General features: G+C 36.9%; 1 protein-coding gene across 1 annotated transcript in view; it reads right to left on the bottom strand.

Moving 5' to 3' along the window:
- Positions 1-20,360, bottom strand: part of SLC44A1 (solute carrier family 44 member 1) — a 128,177-nt gene that overhangs the window by 19,186 nt on the left and 88,631 nt on the right. The window contains exons 6-12 of the mRNA XM_090274521.1: positions 11,222-11,391; positions 9,238-9,327; positions 6,606-6,745; positions 5,228-5,414; positions 4,126-4,291; positions 3,205-3,361; positions 2,465-2,548 (exon numbers count right to left, since the gene is read on the bottom strand). Of these exons, the coding sequence (XP_090130647.1) occupies positions 2,465-2,548; positions 3,205-3,361; positions 4,126-4,291; positions 5,228-5,414; positions 6,606-6,745; positions 9,238-9,327; positions 11,222-11,391 (994 nt within the window). The remainder of the gene's footprint in view (positions 1-2,464; positions 2,549-3,204; positions 3,362-4,125; positions 4,292-5,227; positions 5,415-6,605; positions 6,746-9,237; positions 9,328-11,221; positions 11,392-20,360) is intronic.

Raw genomic sequence — 20,360 nt, 5'->3', positions numbered from 1 at the left:
TCTTGAGCTAGACCACACACAGAGAGGCAGCACAGTTTAACATTCTGCTCGTGCCCAACATCTGCTCAGGCAGGACACGGGCTTGAAACTGATTAACTCCTGGAGCAAGATAAAAGCTGAACACAACCCAGGAATCTCTTTAAAATGATGCCTATTAGCCCAAGTGGTCACCGGGAGCATTTTTGTGACAGGATATAGTGAAAAAGTAGTGACCATGTGGAACAAATGTGTTAGGACAGAGGTCACCATGCAGGTAGCTCAGGCATGCTTGGCCCCCTGTCCCAGAGCACAGCTTCCCCAGTTTCAAACCTTCTTTCCTTTCTTCACTTAAGGACATAGAAATTCTCTAAATGTTTAAAATCTTACATAATAACTCACTCAATAAGGACAAGCTAGAGAGCAATGGTAGGAAAAGGGAAATAGGATATGTGTGGGTCATTCTAAATTAAATAAGAGAAAAGGCAATTAAAATTATCCCTTTCTTATTTTGAATGAGGGATGGAGGGGGCACAAAGTCAAATTTATACCATTGATTTCATTCAGTTTGGTTGTAATTTTTTGACTTTTTAGGGGTTCATTAGAATTAAACTGCTGTTGCAAATCTTTAAATAAATTGTCTTTAAAACCATCATTTGTCTTAGTTTATAGCACAATACGTGAAAATTTGAGATGTTTACATATTCTCTATAATAAACTATAATTTAGTTTAGTGTTCTTTATAGTGCACAAAATGCACATATATTTATACAAGAAGCAGTGTGATATCGTGCCAAGAGCTGGGCAAACAGCTTGAAAACTTCTCCTCCTCTAGGTTGTGTGATCTGCCATGAGATACCAGTCTCAGTATTTTTATCTATAAAACAAAGGAAATGAGCCTTCCTCACAAAATTGTGGAGAGAAAGCAAAATATATAGTCTGTCCAGAAAAAGTCCAGCCATTGTTAATATAATGAGAATGGTTTGTGTGACATCGATGTAACCTGGCAGCCAAGGAGAGTGAACTGGAATGTGCATGTGTGAACAATGATGACTTCACTGTACTGGTCAGTGGGGGTGGTAGACGCCACTGAGTGAGCATGTGCACTGTGTGGGCATTGCATTCAAAATGACTGAGCGAGTAGAGCAATGAATCTGCATCAGATTTTGCATTAAGCTTGAACATTCACGTCTCATGCAGAGTTTTTTGGTGAAACATCAAATCACTCAGGTGACTCAGCCCCCCCCCCCCCCGCCCAGATTTGGCATCCTGCGACTTCTGGCTTTTCCCAAAACTAAAATCACCTTTGAAAGGGAAGAGATTTCAGACCATCAGTGAGATTCAGGAAAATACAACAGGGTGATTGGGAGAACTGTGTGAGGTCCCAAGGAGCCTACTTTGAAGGGGACTGAGGTGTCATTGTCCTATGTACAATGTTTCCTGTATCCTCTATCTTCTTCAATAAATGTCTTTATTTTTCCTATTACATGGTTGGATATCTTCTGGACAGACTATATGTATATTTACCAGTTAGTGGTGCTCAAAAAACATTCTCTACAATTCCCACTCATACTATATAGAGAAAAGGTTTATAATCTTAAGAGCTTACCAGCCAGAGAGCAGATACCCTCCAGTGTTAAATGCACTATCTTCAAACAGTGCCAAGGCAAACCAGGGCCTGAGTAATCAAATGCCTAAGAGAAACAGATTCTAGTTGTAATGATTGCTCTACCTAAAGTGAGTTCTGCCTGTTAGATTAGATGTACATTATCTCACCTTCATGTCACATTAGAGAAGCACCTACGGAAACAAACAGCACTCTGTTTGTGCGCAAAGGTTGAACTCCAGTGCTGTAAATACTAAAATAAAATGGCTCGTTTTAAAAATCTAAAGCTCTTTCTTGAAGCCATCTGTATTTCCCACACACTGTGGCACTGGAGCGTGGTTTGGGATTAGGAATTTCATACTGTGCTGCAAAATGACTCTGACCTACTCTACCTCCGTATCAACACTCATTTTTACTCTTATCCTCTAAATTCTTTAAAGCAGAGCAACAAATTGGCGGCCCATGGACACTGATATTGTGTGGCATAAAGACCTATTTGTTCTGGCTCACTCAGAGTTTTATTTATTTATATATTTTTAAAGAATTAAAGGACTATGGCTAGAGTAAACAAAGTCTTAGGAAAAACCACAGATGAAAAGGTGAGAATTAAGGCATAAGAGCCAAATGTCTTTCCTGAGAGATGAACCCTAATCATATTAATTAATGTATCATAATGAATTAATAATGAGCCTTGGTAAGAATGTATGTTACATTAAAAATAAGAATATGATTGAAATAGGGATACCTGATCAAGACACAATGTACAACACCATGAGAAAAACATAACACCTTTCAATTAAGCTCAATCATTTTATCTTGGAAGAAGAAATGACAAGCATATCTTTAAAAAGGAACGTTAGATTCATTTTCCAAATATTTTACCTGATTTAAATAATTTAGGCACTTTTCAAGACACCAAAGGCAACAAATGCAGGATTTCAGCACACATCGAGCACAGGCATTTTCCTGGAAAGGAAGAACAGTTGAAATAATTTTTAAAAACCAAAGAATTAAACCAACATAAACAATACTCCAAATGTTAGAAAAATAAAAAATTTAAGAATCACAACCTATGCTTCAAAACCTCCACCTCCACCTCCACATTAAAATGTAATGGCTGAACTATTTTTAATCAGCTTAACACTTATTTAGTATCTACTGCATATAAGATATAGTGAGGTATAGAAGACTAGCAAGGAATTTGCAATCTACGTTAGAATCAGAATATGACACATATACTAGTGCTATGAGCGTAGAGAACAGAGAGACATCATTTTGGAGATGGAAGGAAACCAGGGAAGGTTTCCCAGAAGAGGTGGCATTTGAACTACACTATGCTGAAATGCATGCTATTTCCACAATCAAGGACAGGAAGAGGATCTAAGGAGGCAGCAAGAGAAGCACAGGACACTTCTGGAAACCAGTGATGGGGACGGATTTTGCTAGAGCATATGGAGTGCAAGAATGGGGTACAAGGGAGGAAGGACTGGGTTCCACTTTCCCAGGACTTTGAAGAAAACATTTGCTGCTTTGGACACGACATCACTGGGTGCTTTAACTATGTGCAGAAGTGATGCCTGGAATGTGCCCACGGAAAGTCCAGAAAAATACTGTCCCCTTACCTTTCCTTTCAGCTGACTGTGAATGTACATAAGGATCATTCGTGGAATTTTCACTAAGGTGATGATGAAAGATCCTTTGGCCACAGTTCCAAGGTGGTAACGAATAAGGCGATTCACTGATGCCAGAATAGGTGTAAATGGCAAATTCCTTTTATCCCTATTTTAAAGATGACCAAAAAGACAATTAAAACAAAGGCTAGACCAGGATGGAAACGGGAATGGTTCAGAGTCCCATGGGATGAAAAACTGGCTCATTTTTCTTATTCTAGCTTTATGACAAAATGGCAAAATAATATAGTACAACTAATGTATATGCTATGGGGGTACCATAAAAAATAATGTTTTGTTTCTCTACAATAATTTCATGGCGTTCTTATGTGCTAATATTTTAAGTTAAATAAAAATGTGCTTTGAAAGTTCTTATTAGTAAATACTTAAGGGGGATAAATGGTAATGGAAAAAAAATACAATTAAAAAAATGGAACTTAAAAAGATGTTCAATCTGAACCTCACACCTCAATACAACAGAAAACGATAAGGCCTAGAGCTTATATTCAGCTCTGAAGTCAGGAAAGGCACAACTGTTCTGATCCAAACAAATGAAAAAGGCTTCCTTTCCTTTGATGGACTTTTATATAAAGCAAAAGTACATAAGGCACTACTCTAAGACTTATTCTTCTGCTAACTATAATTTGTTGTATGGTGGCCTGCTATTCTGATTAATTTTTGAGAGTTTTTGAAAAGTGTAAAGAATAAAATAACAACTTCTCATTTTCCTACCCCCAGAATTAGCAACTATAACACTTTTTTATTCACTTCTAATTACTTAAAGATATGACACTCTTACAAGCCTCAGTTTCATTTTCTTCGGGCACAATCACTTAGATGACCTGAAGTTGTCTGACAAGTATGAATGCTCACCTAGTAAAATAGTATGTCACCACCGCTCCCGCCACAGTCATCTGCTGACATGCCAGAATGAATTCACTAATCCAAATCAGGCCCACCACGTGGTACCACCACATGTACTGCAGAGGCCCAGAGAGTCTGAACTCCACAAAGCCTTGCTCATTCTTAACAGCGCTGCCTACGAAAAACCAAGGAAGAAAGGAAGAATCACATAAAGTATAAACCAAACACATAGCTATTAAATTTAAGAGATTAATTTAATTTCCAACAATAGGTCTCTACTCCCAAACCACAGACTTACGATCACAGTGTTATTTCATTAAGGGACTAAAATAATTATCTCTTGAAAAGTTGTGAAGCCAAACATCCCATAATTCAGCATTTTGTTTTCCCCAAAGCCATGACATATAGCGTTTAAATTTTGTTCTATTGAATATAATTCTTACCACATTATCAGTTATTTACTTTAGGCTTGTATTTTCAAATAGTTCAAATTTTTTTCAGAGCTATCACTTGTCTAATAATTACAGATCTAAATTACTAACAAAGTACAGAAAGTCATATTCTATTCAATAGGTGAATGTGTGCCGAATGGTCACAGAAATTACATAGAAGTTTATTAACCTTACATTATTCCTCACAATTAATTCCATTTAGGTGTAACCTTTAATATTAAGTATGACCACAAGCAAATCAGAGAGTCCATGAACTGAAACACCACTAGATTCAGGTCATTTTCAAACTAGAAAATCCCAAGGAGGCAAGTTGATCTTTAGCTCTAACTACGGTTTGAGGCAACTCCCAAGTGGCACTGCATTCATTAGTTCAACTTAGAATGGATCAATATGTCTGAGTACAGGAGTTTACTTCAAACCCATGACGATCTCAACACCAGGATGACATGTCAGGCCCTACCTGGCTTACACTCACTTTGCTAAGATGATCTACAAATCGGCGTTAGAAAGTGGGTTACAGAAGAGCCGTAACCACTGCTGGTACTGATGGCTATTGGACCTCAGTCAAAGGTCTGAAGAATTACATCTCTTTGATGTTTTAAATACTTCAATGTGAATAAGATTCATCACTAACAGAAAGAAGCAACATGTCTTCTTACCACTAGTGCCAAGAAAAAGAAGTGTCATGATCCAGTACACCCAAAACAGGACAAGCGCAAAGAAAGTCCAAAAGGGCTGGAAGACTAGCAATGGCAAGTGAATGAAGACTTTGCCAGCCACATGGAACAAGGCGATAGTGAGAGCTACACGTTTGCGCATAAACAGCATTATCAGGAACAGGATAACCTGTGGGGAGAGAGTGGAGGGAAAGGTTTCCATTACTGGTGGAAGCAGTGGACACTGAAACTGAACAATGGTGGAAATTTTTACCGTAATACTTTCATTCTAAAACACAAGAGTTTCATTCTCTGAGTCCCAATACTACTTTATCAGTCTGTATCTCTCTTGCAGCACATATCTTTTTCAATTGTATACTGGAAATGTCCTCTAAAGCTAAATAAAAGGATTTCTCAATTTAGTACTAAACCCTAGAATTCTACTTTTCCTTTCTCCATTCATTAGGAATCAAAATGTGTTGTCTGTCAGACAGGATGTTAGAATGCCTTTATTTGAATAGCTCCATGCTTGTCATTTTGAAAAATAGGGGAGAGGCCCGTATGCCATGACCACAAAAGCACTGAGGTACTTGTACCTCATCTCCCATATTGAGCCAAGAGCTCCTAAGAACAGGGTCCAAGCCAGATTCATCCTTTGGTCACCAGCCCCCATCTTCCTGCCCTGGCACCTGGTACAGTTAATTACACTTAAAAGATGATTAATATATCAATATATCTATACAATAACAAACAAATATCTTTGGCACCAACGGTCTTATGATGGCTTTATTTTATTTTATGTTTTTTTGTTTCAATGACTGATAAAAGAACTTGAGTTTATATCTAGAAGTGGAGGGAAATGTCTTTTTTCTTTTGTCCAGAGAGGAGAAGGAGATAAGCCAAAGATGTGAGTATAGATTATTTAACCACATGTTAATTAACAATTTTACTGTATAGTGGCTAGGCAGCAGAGCTCACCTATACTTTCTGAAATAATGTTAAAAGAAAACTTTAAAAGAAAAAAAAGGGAGATAATTAGTAAACAAGTAAATGAGATGACATAAGGTGATTTATTTCTTAACATACTTTTTTTATAGTAAAGAGAACTGCTTTATAAAAAGTGATTATGTTATCCCGTGACAATAAGAAATATGTTCTTCTAGTAAATAATAATGTAAGTTTTCTAGGTGGAAATCCTCTCAAAAAGCAGGCTGTGCAGAACAAAACACTGCATCAATAGCACTCATCAATGAGGAGGCTTCTGTGGGACGGAGATTTTATCTAACAGAAACCAAGGTTAGGCATGCAATAGCTAGAGGTGAGTTTCTGCTCCATTAACTATCTCTTATAAATAAAAGCATAAACCTGCTCCTATACTCACTGTGAACACGGTAGCTGCAATGGCATAGATGAGGAGGGCCCGCTGATTGTCTTCAGCTATCTGAAGCTGTTCAGGGATGACTGTTTCTTTGGGAGACTTTCTTTGCTTTGCATACAGCCACCAAAGTACACCTGTGCCACCTAGAGACAAAAACAATTGTTTTTGCAATAATGAGCACATGAAAATGTGTAACAAATCCTCAGTTTTCTGGATCCTTCCTATGCATCATCATGGGACTAATACAGTAGCAATCTATTTGGTGGGAGGTATGTGGCCATAACTTTTTTGCCAGTATAAAAAGAAGCTCTAACTCCTCCACTATCCCCTTCCACATTAGACACTCACAAATCTTTCAGTACAGTATATCTAATCAACTGTCTTCAACTGTATTTGTTATTGACTTTGAAGCTGAGAGGGATCCGGCAAAGACAAATAAACCCCCAGAGGCACTGGTCACAGAGAGAGCCTCAGCCTCGCCTTAAGCTGGGGAGCCTGGAGGAAGCAAGTAAGGGGCAGAGAAGTCAGCAACAAAGCTGAGGAAGGCAAAGATCTTCTCTGCTGTACAGCCACCCCAGCACTGAGCACTGACAGGCAGTCATGCAATTGATGAAATACTCGTGCGATGAATAAATGAAGATCAAAAGAGTAGTTCCCACCAAAGGTAAAAACAAAGACAGAAAATCTTTCATAGTGGTGGGTACTAGGGACAGAAATTTCTATTTTCATTACTGGTTCAGAGATTCTGAGAACTGGACGGAAGACAGAGGCAAACCCTTCATTCAATTCATTCAGTCAATATGTTGCGTTCTCGGTGTTGGGGACAGAGAGTGAACAAAACTGAGTCCCCACCCTCACCCCTCATGGAGCTTACACAGTAATGCGGAAACAAAAAATAGGGGAAAAAGTAAAAACATAGCATAGGAAGTCTCAGAAGAAAGTCAGCTGGTAAGAGGGATACAGTGTGCTGGCGTTGGGACGCACTGCAACGTTACATAAAATGGGTAGGCAAGGCCTCACTGGCGAGATGAATTTGAGCAAGAGAATCCCAAACAGGGAGAGAAATCTATGAAACTAAGAAAAGAGGGTCCCAGGCAAGAGGTAAATTCTAAGATGCTTGGCAAGAGATAAGAGATGTGGGTAGCGAGGTAGCTGGGGACCAGATTACACGGCAAGGCCTTGTAGGCCATGGTAAGGAAACGGAAGATTCACAGTAGAGAGGGTGTGTGTGTGTGTGTGTGTGTGTGTGTGTGTGTGTGTGTGTGTGTGTGTGTGTGTGTGTGTGTGTGTGTGTGTACAAGATAAATGCCTGGAAAATAAGAACCTGAGGTGTGTGTGTGTGTGTGTGTGTGTGTGTGTGTGTGTAGGGGGGTGTGTGTGTGTACAAGATAAATGCCTGGAAAATAAGAACCTGAGCTGTGTGTGTGTGTGTGTGTAGAGGGGTGTGTGTGTGTGTGTGTGTGTAGAGGGGTGTGTGTGTGTGTGTACAAGATAAATGCCTGGAAAATAAGAACCTGAGCTAAGTTCTAAGCAAATCAACCTGACCTTTATCTTCACTCAAGTAAAGAGTAAACAGGGTCAAAAGGGAAGTCTATACCCACACCTGTTGGCAGATACTGAACATAATTTTTTTCTTCTATTGAAGATGAGTAAACAAACCCAAACAACCATTAGTCTATGAAAAGTATTTCAGAATAAGGGAAATCTTCTATTTTGAAATCTTGAAGGTGCAAGAAAATTATTTTTAAAACTATTTGATGTCTTCAAACATGGAATAAAATACATATCACATATAAAAATACACAAACACACACACACTGAAAAAAGGTCTGGATTTCAAATGCTAACAGTGGTGAACTGAGAGGAGGGGGTAAAAATAATTATAAAATTTAAAAGGCAAATGTAAACAATCATCTTTAAAGAGAAGCTGTCCATGTGAAAATACAAGTTCTATTTTCTTTCTTATATTTCTATTTTCTACTATAGAAATACTTAGAGACCATGAGTAAGTATCACATTTATAACTGGGAAGAGGAAATTATTATTTTTTAAATTGACAATAAACACAGAAATCCCAGAAAGTTTCATTACAAACAGTAAAACAAAACATAAAACAGAAAGTCAGTAGAAAAATGAGTAATAAAATTTTAAATTACACACACACACAATTACTTTGCCAGGAATACTTTCAATCAGAAAAAACTTCAACACTTTAGAATGGCTGATTCAGGCCTCTAAAAAGTCCAGATAAAAGGAAAGGATTCCTTCACTTGCAGGGCAGGGAACACTGGAAGTACCAAGTAAAAATTGAAGAGCCAGAAGAAAAACAGAGCCTCAATTATTGTCTTTTCTCTTGGGTTCTTCCCCCAAGATTAATAGAGACCCCACGTCCAAAAAAGTTAGCCCCTTAAAAAAAAGTCTCAATCTGCCAATGAACTCACCATTTTTTTGATTTAGTGATCTCACAGTGACCTAATGTCAATGTAATCTACTTACCAGTCTTTTTAGTTTAAATTAATTCACAAGCAGGAAATTTTTAAAAAATAATCTGAATACTTCTAAATTAAGGGAGTGACAAAAGCTATTGTTAATTCTCAATTCTAATTAAAGAAAAACAAAGAAATAAGCAGCTTACCAAGTGAACCCAGTATGACCAGAATTGTTACGATCCACACAAGTACTCTTGATATATACCTGATTATCACCATCAAAATCATGGATAGAACTGCAGGGAAGATAGAGAACATGTAGAATATTATTTGAAAACACTGGAAAATATAGAGAAACTCTTTCAATCGTTTTCTCCTAGGGAAACAATTTGTTGCTTTTGACAAGTTCATGACCCCAATTTAGGTAAAAAAGGAAACTGGTTGCTTTTGCACTTTGACTGGTACTAGTGCCACTTGAAACCAAAGGCACCTAACTGTGGGTTTCTAAACACAGAAAAGAATACATGCAAATGAACATGGTGACTCAAAAACAGCACAGAACTGTTGTGGATTCACCACAGAAAGGCATCAGAACTCACATGCAAACACACATGCCAACACACAGTGTAGAGGATGACATGTCATGTTGGTGACCAGAAAAATTATCACATGTAGAGAGATTAGTTCAAGTAGGTGCTACACTTTCTTGAGTAATCTATGCATCTCAAGACCAATTTTTCTGGTGTTTGGTTCATAAACTAGATGCTAGTTTATTTTTTTCTGGTTGTTCCTCTTCTGAAATTCCAAGAGATCATCTGACCCTATGGATTAATATCCTGAAGCCTAATGAAGCCAAGATTCTGCTGAACTCATTCCTCAGCTGGGGTCAGAGTCCTGATTAAGGAGCTCTTCAAAAAGAAGCAAAGCTTAGTTTGAGTTATTTGGCCAACTCTTCTACCCATCCCCAACTAAATTCCAACATGCTAAAATCTTGAGTAAAAAATCTCAAAAAATAAAGTGGGAGAATTTAACCCTTTTGTGGGGAAATTCATTCCTAAAATTATAATTTGTTCATTTTTAATTACCTAAAGGCCCACTTCACAAACCAATGGACAAAGATCTTAAGCCTCAAGAAAACCATTATAATAAAAAGATGGAATTCCAATAGCTTAACAACATTATTATCACTATTTTTAAGGTTTAGATTTTTTCTTTTTCTTGGTAAAGTATTCAACTATTTCAGAAACCAAATAATTTTTATGTAAAACTAGGCTAATAGTCAAGCTTCTTTGGGCCATTTGCAAAGGCAAATAAATAGTTGGGATCTTTTATTAAGTACTCATTTTTGCAATAAATATACAGGAACCCAAAACAGATAGGAGCATTTCAAATATCACAGAAATAGCTTTTCATATGGATAGCATTATTTCAATTGACTCAAGTACTGCCTAAGCAAAAATAAAATTCTCTCTAATGACAAGACGGAAATATAGCTAGTCTTCTCAATGACTATGCGTGTTGTTAACAGACATAAATACTCATTTTACTTATATAAAGAAATGGTTGTTTGGATCCTACCAGTTTACTTCTCCCAACTAAAAAGGTCTATAAATTCTGACATGGCTACATATAGTTCTAGGATAATATAGGGATATGTCTTGAAAATAATAGTTTTATTTGATTATATTATCTACTTAATGATGAGAAAACTCAATGGCTAACAAGTGGAGATTTCCTAACTTTTCCAGCAATACAGTGATATTATGAACTATTGCAAGGGAAAAAATATATTTCAAAAGTAATCAATCAGAAATCTATGTTCTTTGATGGAAATATACATAAAAATATATGGCCTCTTTTTATAAGCAAATAAGCTAAAGATTATATTTATAACTAAAAACAAAGGGGTGTTGATTTGTTAAAGAAAGCCTCTTGCTATAATGTTAAAGGTTATTATAGACTTGGTTACCAAAGTTTGGGAACACACCAGTTTTCTCCAATGAGAAAAAAAGAAAAGAAATGAGTTTCAGATATATATATATAACTATATATAATCTGAAACCATTATTTTGGCTATGGGAAGTGAAACATTTTACAAGTATCCCCAGTTGTATTCATATTTTGGTTAAAAGACAAAACAGCCTTCTGCTGCAGTACTATGCAATAGCTAATAATGAGAAAAACAATTACCTAGTGACAACAAGCAAAGTCCCAATATAATTTCTTTGCTGGTCATTACTCCACTAATCAGCCTGTGTAAGACACTATTGTCACTGACAAAGGTGATCAGGGCCTCTGCAAACTTGGCATAGCAGGAAATGTTCACAGGAGCACAGCGATGGAAGAATGGAATAGGTGCACTGGTGACACAAGAAAAAAAATCAGAAAAAAAATTACTCCTACTTAATATAAATGCCACATCAAACACACAAATGAAAGGTGAATATGACTGCAATACACTCCACCCTCCACACGTCATATGGGAGCTAAGAGCTGTGAGCTTGATGCTGTGAAGATGACCGTAATGGGTAGTGATGCAACTCTTACCACAGATCTTATCAAAGAGGGGGGAGTGCATATTCCAACAGAGGACATTACCCTCCCCTTCTAAAAAGAAACACATATATATACACACACATAAACCTACCAAAAGCAAAAACAAACACTTGACTCCTCAGCCTACACATCTATCAGTCAAGGGGCAGATGACGAAACTTACAAACATATACTTCATTGAACTGAAAATGAATTTTTGCCATAAGCATTTTAAAAATAAAAACACACATGTGCTATTGCTTGAAATGTGCCACCATTAATAGAATGTTTCCTCTATCAGAACCACATGCAAAGTCTTAGATTAAAAATGGTGTTTGGGTACAAGCTTAGTAACTCTCAGATAACAAATGATGTCTCAGCATGACTTAATACAGCATAATATGCAGCTATTTAAAACAATGACCATGGCCCTGACTGGTGTGGCTCAACGGAGTCAGCATTGGTCTGCAAACCAAAAGGTCGCTGGTTCGACTGCCTGTCAGGGCACATGCCTGGGTTGCAGGCCAGGTCCCCGGTTAGGGGCATGTGAGAGGAAACGGATTGATGTTTTTCTCCCTCTCTTTCTCCCGCCCTTCCCTACTAAAAATAAATAAATAAAATTTTTAAAAACAAAATAAAACAATAGCCATGAAAAACAATGTATGGAAATATGTATGATGTAAGAGAACAAGAAAAAAACTCCAAAACTCTATATCTAATGTGATGATTGTATCTCTGTATAAAAGATATATACATGAGAATCACAACAAAAATATAAACAAATGAAAAATCTCTAATTTAGTAAGGTCATGGGATTTGAAGCTGTTTCTTTTTCTGTTGTCACTATGAGGTTCTTAGTTCCAAAAAAGAGCTAATCTTACATAAGACTGCAACTTTTACTTGTGAAGAAACACAAGTAAAGCCATGACATTAATCAGGTTTGTTACTAACATGGTTCTACTTTAGCTTCTGAGAGGACGGTACACATTTAACCAATAAGAGATTTTAAACAAAGCTGTATGAACATGCCCTCAGTTATGATTTGTTTGGATTCTAAGAGAGCCCATATATGTATCATACATGAATACACACTTATGTGTATGTTAAGTTAAAATAGAGCCATTGCTAACATAAATCCTACATCTTCAGAATTATTTGTAAGACTGTCAGGCACAGCTCTAATATAACATTTTGACTGGAATGATAGAGATGTTTTCATTCTTGGTTGGCACTGTATTTTGGTCAAATCAGTAGATAAGGTTATATGGTTGAGCTTCAAAAGCAATTTTGTATAAACACAAGCATACTACTATCCTATTTTTCTTCCTCAAGTGCTGGTAAATGAGCACCACTGGGAATAAGAATAAGCAAATTCTTCCATACTGTTAAACTTCATGGAACAATAAAATAATATAATTTTAAAGATCTAGCCTTACCTTAGTTATACTTTAGTAAAATGTATCCCAAAATGATGTGACAATATGACATGAGTGTTTATTTTTAAAGATTTGCATCTTGTGACCTGTGGGTGTATTTGTGTATACCTCTAAAACAGTGTTAGTGAAATAGTTTTAGTGAACATTGATGACAAAGATTTGATATTTTATCAGAAACTGCAGAAAGCCAACGCATTCTGAGTAACACTTTAATTGCAGGTATGTAAAGTCATCATATTTTTTTACCAAAAGTTGTTTCACTAATGATATAAAAAGATATTAAATTACAGAATACTTTTAAGTGAAATGAATTTAATTAGAAACCTTTAAAACTGACTCTGTCTGGATACAGTTCCTACCAGATTAATGTCCCCATCTAAGGACGACTAACCATATTTTAACTAAGGCTTAGTTCTCTAGCCTCAAAACTGAAGTCCTCCCTGGTCCTTGAAAATGTGCATCTTCACCTGCTTTATTCATTAGCCTATCATCTCTGATGTAGCCTCTGTTTAACTCACTTCCCTTTAACCTTAAACATAAAAATATATCCAACTTTAGGATCTGATGTCTTTTTCTTATTTTTAATAGCCACCAATTTTCTTGGCCCTGCTTTCCTGTCTCCTGTTTCCTCTCAGATAACCATCCATAGTAAACTTGATCCCCTGGCCAGAGGTGACCCCACCCATAGTTTCCATATCCTAACAGGATGTTGATGTATTTTTATACTCAAAGAAGTATACATCACTCCTAAAAGAAATAAAGTAAAGAAACCTGGACCTGGATTCAAAATCCCTGGGTGATTCTCCTAACATTACACAGTTGCATATCACTCCATCTCTCTTTCTCTCTCTCTGTTTTTCCATCTGTTAGCTGAAGGGGTAGGAAAAGTCCTCTGTCTTTTCTGATATTAATAATAACAATAATATTATGCCCACCCAGAAATCAATGATTCTAAATTAATAGGAGCAGCAAGCCCAATATCTTTAGTATGCCTCTGATTTTCAGACTTAGAATGAGAACAGACGATTTGAAAAGGGGAGGGTTCTACTGTTAAAACTCTAATCCTTAACTTTTTTCAAAGAAGAAATACTGAGTAATATCTACTCTGAACTTACCCTTTCACATCATTTTTATACTGTATATAAATATGTGGTCAATTAAAAAGAATACTTTTACATGTATCCCTCAAAGAAATGAAGCAAATTAGCAAGAGTCCTTTGCCTTATAGGTCAATCTATGTCCATTAAAAAAAAAAAAAAGAAAAACAAAAAACAAAAAAAAAACCCTGACAACTCTAAATTTGAAGGTTATAAAATTATCATAAGTTGATCAACTAAATTTTTTAGCTGATGGCCAAAATGGTCCAAATCTGCTCTTAACTGGTAGAAAATAACAGAAATAGAAGGCAAAAGAGGAGATAATATTTAGACATAGTAGTAAAAAGTAAAATCAAATACTTAGCTTTTATGTAAAAAGCACTAATTCCCTTTATATCTGATTCTTTTTCTCAACTCTTCCCCAAACAAAACAGTTCAGCCACCCATGAGTTAATGTTTGAATTCTTTTCTTACTAAAAATCTAAGTAATTGTAGCATTGATATGGTTTGTCTTACATTTTACCTTTTAAATCCCATGTGATATAATGCATTTTAAATGAGTTAGCTGGTTTCATGTACCTCAGAAAATAGTAATTCTGAAAACCTCGTATATGAGATTTCTACTTCAGTGACTAACCTACGTGACACATTCTGTGCTTCTTAATTAAGAGGACAAGCATAAAGAATTCTATTTATAAGTTTCACTACTTTTCGAAGCTCACAGAACATTGAATCTTTAAGAAGTCGATGTTGTTCCATTAGGAACTGATGCTGTTTCATATTACTGAAACCTTAGTCAACAAGAACAAAATGGATTTATAATGAGTCTTTTAAAGACTTTTTTAAAATTAGCCACTCATAGGAAAGCATACTGTCCATTTGCCTTTAAATCCAGACTATCACAATTAATAAGTTCCCTCAAAGTACGCTGATGAACTGTGCCTAATATCTCTTATCCATATGCCTTCATAAGAGAAGACAGGAGTTGGCATCTCACACAATTATTTTAAAACTTCAGATTCTAAAACAAAAACCAAGAACAGTAACTCATACAGGAAGACAACAGATTGGTGGTTACCAGAAGGGTTGGGGGAGTGGAGGGAGGGTGAAATGAGTAAAGGGAGTCAATTATATGGCGACAGATGGAAACTAGACATTGGGTGGTGAGCATGATAGAGTATATGCAGATGTCGAATTGTAATGTTGCACGTTGCACACCTGAAACTTCATAATGTCATAAACCAATGTTAACTCAATTTAAAAACCCTTCAAGTTCTAAATCAGCAATTACATATGGTTTCTAATTAAAAGTTTTATTTAAGAAATAAGAACAATAGAGGGTTCTGGCAATATCTCCATAGCATAAAAAAAGGCAGGAAAAAAGTAAGTCAAGAACCTAATGATAATATGCAATGGTTTTCATACATTTCATTGTTTCTCTTCTTTCACTCCTGTACTCTTTCTCTTAAAAAAAAAAATTAACTGTATTACAGATTTTAGATGAACTTAAAATTCAAATTCTGATTCCCAACAATAGTTGTGTGCCCTTGAATAACTCATTTAATCTCTCTTATCATGTATTTCTTCATCTATAAATTGGGACAATATCCTTTTAGGCTTCTGTGATGGTTAAATGAGGTAATACACATCATAGCTGGCACACAGTAAATGATTTATAAATGTTAATTTACCATGAATCCTTCACTTAAAAATGTAAATAGATAACAATTTTTTCTTGGCTGTTAGTTTCTCATTTTCATACTATGTTATTAATTCCCCAACATGGAGCATCCTTTCTGGCATCCAGAAATACCAAAATCAATGTCTGATGAATAAACTGAATTTATGTAATCTCTTTCTAGCATTGCAATCTTCTCTAGCTATACCTAAACCTTTAAGCAGTGTAAGTATATATATATATATAGACTGGCTCGTCTCCCTATCACTACCGTGCTTAGCATGTCACCAATAGAGAGATGAATTTGGGTAAAATATGGCTTTCTAGGTATTTGTTTTTATTTTATTTTATTTTGAGCTTTTAAATGTGTTTTATTGATTACAGTGTTACATTTGTTCCAATTTTTCTTCCCTCTGCTCCCCTCCACCCGGTGGCCCTCCTCCCTCCCCTTGTCCCCCACTTTTAGTCCATGTTCATTGGTTGTACATATAGTTCTTCTCAACCTCTCTCTGTCTATTCCATGCCCTCCTACGATGTTTCTTAATTCCTATACCATCTCCCTCCCTCTTCCCCTTCCCTGCTGACCTCCCCCCAATATGCTCCCCATACCTATAGTTCTTTTTCCACTCTCGTTGCCTATTTAGTTTGCCTTTGTTTCAATTCCCTAGCTTCTGTTGTTGTTTCTTGTGATGCAGTTTTCATTTTAGATTTCATAGTTTTGATCCTTTTTTCTAAACCAGTCCTTTTAACATCTCATATAACAGTGGTTTGGATCTAATGAACTCTTTCAGTTTTATTTTGTCCTGGAAACACTTTCTCTGCCCTTCTATTCTGAATGACAGCTTCGCTGGATAAAGTATTCGTGGTTGTAGGTTTTGGATTTTCATTACTTTGAATATTTCTTGCCAGTCCCTTCTTGCCTGCAGGGTCTCCCTTGAGAAGTCAGCTGATAGTCTAATTGGGACCCCTTTGTACATGATTCTTTTCTTTTCTCTTGCTTCTTTTAAGATTCTCTCTTTATCATCTTTAATTTTTGAAAATTTGATTATAATGTGTCTTGGAGTGGTTCTCCCTGGGTCCAGTTGTTTTGGAACTCTCCGTGCTTCCTGGACCTGTAAGTCTATCTCCTTCCCCAAGTTTGGGAAGTTCTGCTTTATTATATTTTCACTTAATTTTTCAATTTCTAGTTCTTCTTCACCCTCTGGCAATCCGATAATCCGTATATTCGATCTCTTACAGCTGTCCCAGAGGTTTCTGATCCTCTCATCATTTTCCTTGCTTCCCGTTTCCTCTCTCTGCACTGGTTGACTGTTCCTTCTCTATGTTCTGGTTTGTTGATTTGAACTCTGGATTTTATTTCCTCACCATCTGTCTCGTGTGAGGTTTTATTCCTTTCAGTATGAATGTTTTTTAATTCTTTCTCATCTTTTTCCAGATCTTTTGTTAATTCTGTAAGCCACCTGATAACAATGGCCCTGAACTGAGCCTCTGACAGGTTTCTTATTTGTTCATCTGTCAGGTTCTTCACGTGTTGCCTGGTGAGCTGCGCCATCGGGATTTCTAGAGTTGTCTACCTCATTTTGACAGATGCGTTTTGTTTTCTTGGGCCGGCTGTAGGGGGCGGTGCCTGTGTACTCGTCACAACCCAGCGACCGGCGGCGATCTGCAACCTTTTTCGCCACGCTGTGGCCCTTTGTCGTCACAACCCAGCGACCGGCGGTGGTCCAACAACCTTTCTCACCGCGCTGTGGCACTTTGTTGTCACTGCCCAGCAACCAGTGGCGATCCGCAACCTATTTCGCAGCGCTGTGGCGCTTTGTGTGGGGGCGGGAGTCGAAGATGGATTCCTGCAGTTATTCCGCTAGGAGACCAGGATCCGTCCTCCCGCCCTCTGGGCCTCACCGTTTGAGGTGATGTGGTGGCTGGTTTTCCCCAGCGTTGGGGTCGCAAGCTGCCGGGGTTAGACTGCAGCCGGGATTGTTCTCCCCGCCGCTGTCCCAGATGCTACTGCAAACAGCTCCGCCCCCTTTCGCTCTTACCTGCCCAAAGGGCGCCGCTGGTTTATAACTTCATACGTTGGGCTTCCGTGTAGTTTTATTTTCTGAAATTTCTAGTTATCTTTTGTTTTGAAGTAGTTGTATTCCTCTCTAGTTGTAGAGGGAGACCGAGCGTGTCCGTCTAAGCCTACATCTTGGCCGGAAGTCTAGGCATTTGTTTTTAAATTCAAAAGCTCTCTGGAATAGTAACCATTTGTCAATTACATGGGACTAATGTTTTATTGAAAATTAGTGTACAATTGCTCTTCTCTAAAATAGGCACTGCCTTCGGTGCAGAAGGTGCCTGGGTGCCAAGCAAGGTTGGGGGTAAGGGGGAACTCGAGGTTGAGAGAAATAATACTCCCCAGCCAAAAGCCAAGCACAATAATGGATGTGTAACACATAGTATCTTATTTAATTCTTACAATTCCATGACAGAAGTATTAAATTCCCACGTTATATATAAGGAAGCTTGGTTTGCAGAGAGAGAGAAAGAGATTTGCTCCAGCTGACAAATAGAAAGTGGTGACACAGAATTCACTTCCAGGTCTACCTGGGCTCAAAGTTCAGCTCTTTCTGTCCCACTAGGGTGCTCCTAGGAGGAGAGGAAAAAATATATGAAAGATGCCGAAGGCCATCTGCCTGCATCACAAGTTTGCCTAGTTGTGGTCTTTTGGACACGTAAATTTTTTAATAAGTCACATATAAAAAACAGTCCCTAATTTTTTTAAGGACAGAGTTTCTTAGGATACACTAGACCTCAGTCATCTTTTTAGATTTGGTATCTAATACTAGTGTGAAACAAGGTAGTGTCCCAAGTTTTTAATTAGAACAAATTTATTCTGATTTCTGATCCTTTCATTTTGCTTGCTAAATACTAAATGATGATAGTTACAGGGTCCTAATCTGCCTTCCTCCTATCAACTCTTCCTTCTTTATTTTCCAACAGGCTGAGTGCAGGCAAAAGTGATAAGACACTTAGACTGTAAGGACCCTTAAATAAGGTGTAAACAATATACACAGTCAGTTTTCAGATGGTACAGGGTCATCACTGCATCTCGGATTACTGACGCGTTAGTGGATGACCTCATTAGAAGCCAAGTCTGTCCATCGCTACACTCCAAGCCCCTAATACTACACGTTGTCTTCTGGTGAATGCTCTTAGGATGCTGTATGTGAGATGTGCGTGTATGTGCAGCAAGACTAAAACACCCCAAATAACCAGGAACAGGCAGTTCTCAACAAGGTAGAATCAGAAATGAGAGGCGGAGGATGATTTGCAGTATGAGCTGCCCCATCCCGCCGGACTCCCACCCATGTTATACAGGAGCAGAGCAACTTCATTCTCAAAGCTTTCGGGTTGTGCTTTTATAGTACGGTTATGCCTTAAAATAGTGACTTGTACTCAAAATATGCATTTAAAACAGACTTTAGCAATTCAGTAGGATATGGCTTTTCTTATTTTTACATTGATGAATTTTCTCCAGTGACTCTATTCAAATGACCTCTTTTTCTTTACTGTCACAGCCTCCCTTATATTCTCAATTTTCATAAGTGGAGTCTCCTTACCAATTAGTCTAAGCCCATAATTTGTAGGTCCCTTTTAGTATCTTTTAAAATAGTTCCTTTATTTTTATGCCCAAAGGCTTTATATTTTAATACCAATAGCAACTTGACAAGACTAAAAGCTGAAATCAATTTAACTTCTATATCTGTTGTCTACTTTTCAACAGAAAATTTCAAATTCAAGTTAATAAAGCACAAATTACATCCAATAAGCAATCCAAAGGAAAAGTAGACATGAGTCTCAAAATTTTAACCAACAGCTTTCTAGAATATACTGAGATAAGATAAAAGTAGTTCAATTCAGTATTCCTGGAGAAGCTGACTCATGTCATACATTGTTAGTGAGACATGCTAAGGTTCCTAAAAGATCAGACATGCTCCAAATCCTAAAAACCTAATTCTGAGGATGTATTCTATAGTGCTTGAAAATTTATTTCTTTTCTTAAAAATCAATTTATAATTTTAAAATGTGCTTTACTTATAACTACTGTGAGCTTTTTCCTCATTCTTGTATCCATTATATGCAATAGGCACTAATGTTTGTAAAGACCTTGGATAAGATATGCAAAAAACTTATTACAGAGAATGTACCTAAAAGATACAGCCTAAAATAAACCACGGAGAATAATCAATGGCATAATTTTTTAATTTGCCAAGTAAATTATTAAGATCAATTTCTAAGAATCTTTAAAGACTGTGAGACTTGGCTGGTAAGTTTATTGTAGATTTTATAATAATTCAGCAGTTTTATATACTTAAATATTATGGCATTAAAAAAAAAGGTGGGTCCCCCCAAAGAAATTTTAAATACCTAATAATGAGAAATGTTGTCTTTTTTTTTTAAGCTATAAATAACATGTTATCATTTCTATTACTACTTTAAAGTTTTTGATGTAAAAGTACTGGACATAGGTAACAGTATCATCAAGTGACTGTTTTCTCAGAATAACATATACAGTTTAAAATCTACCTACAAACACA

This window comes from Furipterus horrens, unplaced genomic scaffold (assembly GCF_987537825.1).
Source record: "Furipterus horrens unplaced genomic scaffold, mFurHor1.1.pri manual_scaffold_4, whole genome shotgun sequence".
NCBI classification, from domain to species: domain Eukaryota; kingdom Metazoa; phylum Chordata; class Mammalia; order Chiroptera; family Furipteridae; genus Furipterus; species Furipterus horrens.
The sequence above is the reverse complement of the archived record's forward strand: the minus strand, read 5'-3'. Positions and strand labels throughout refer to the sequence as shown.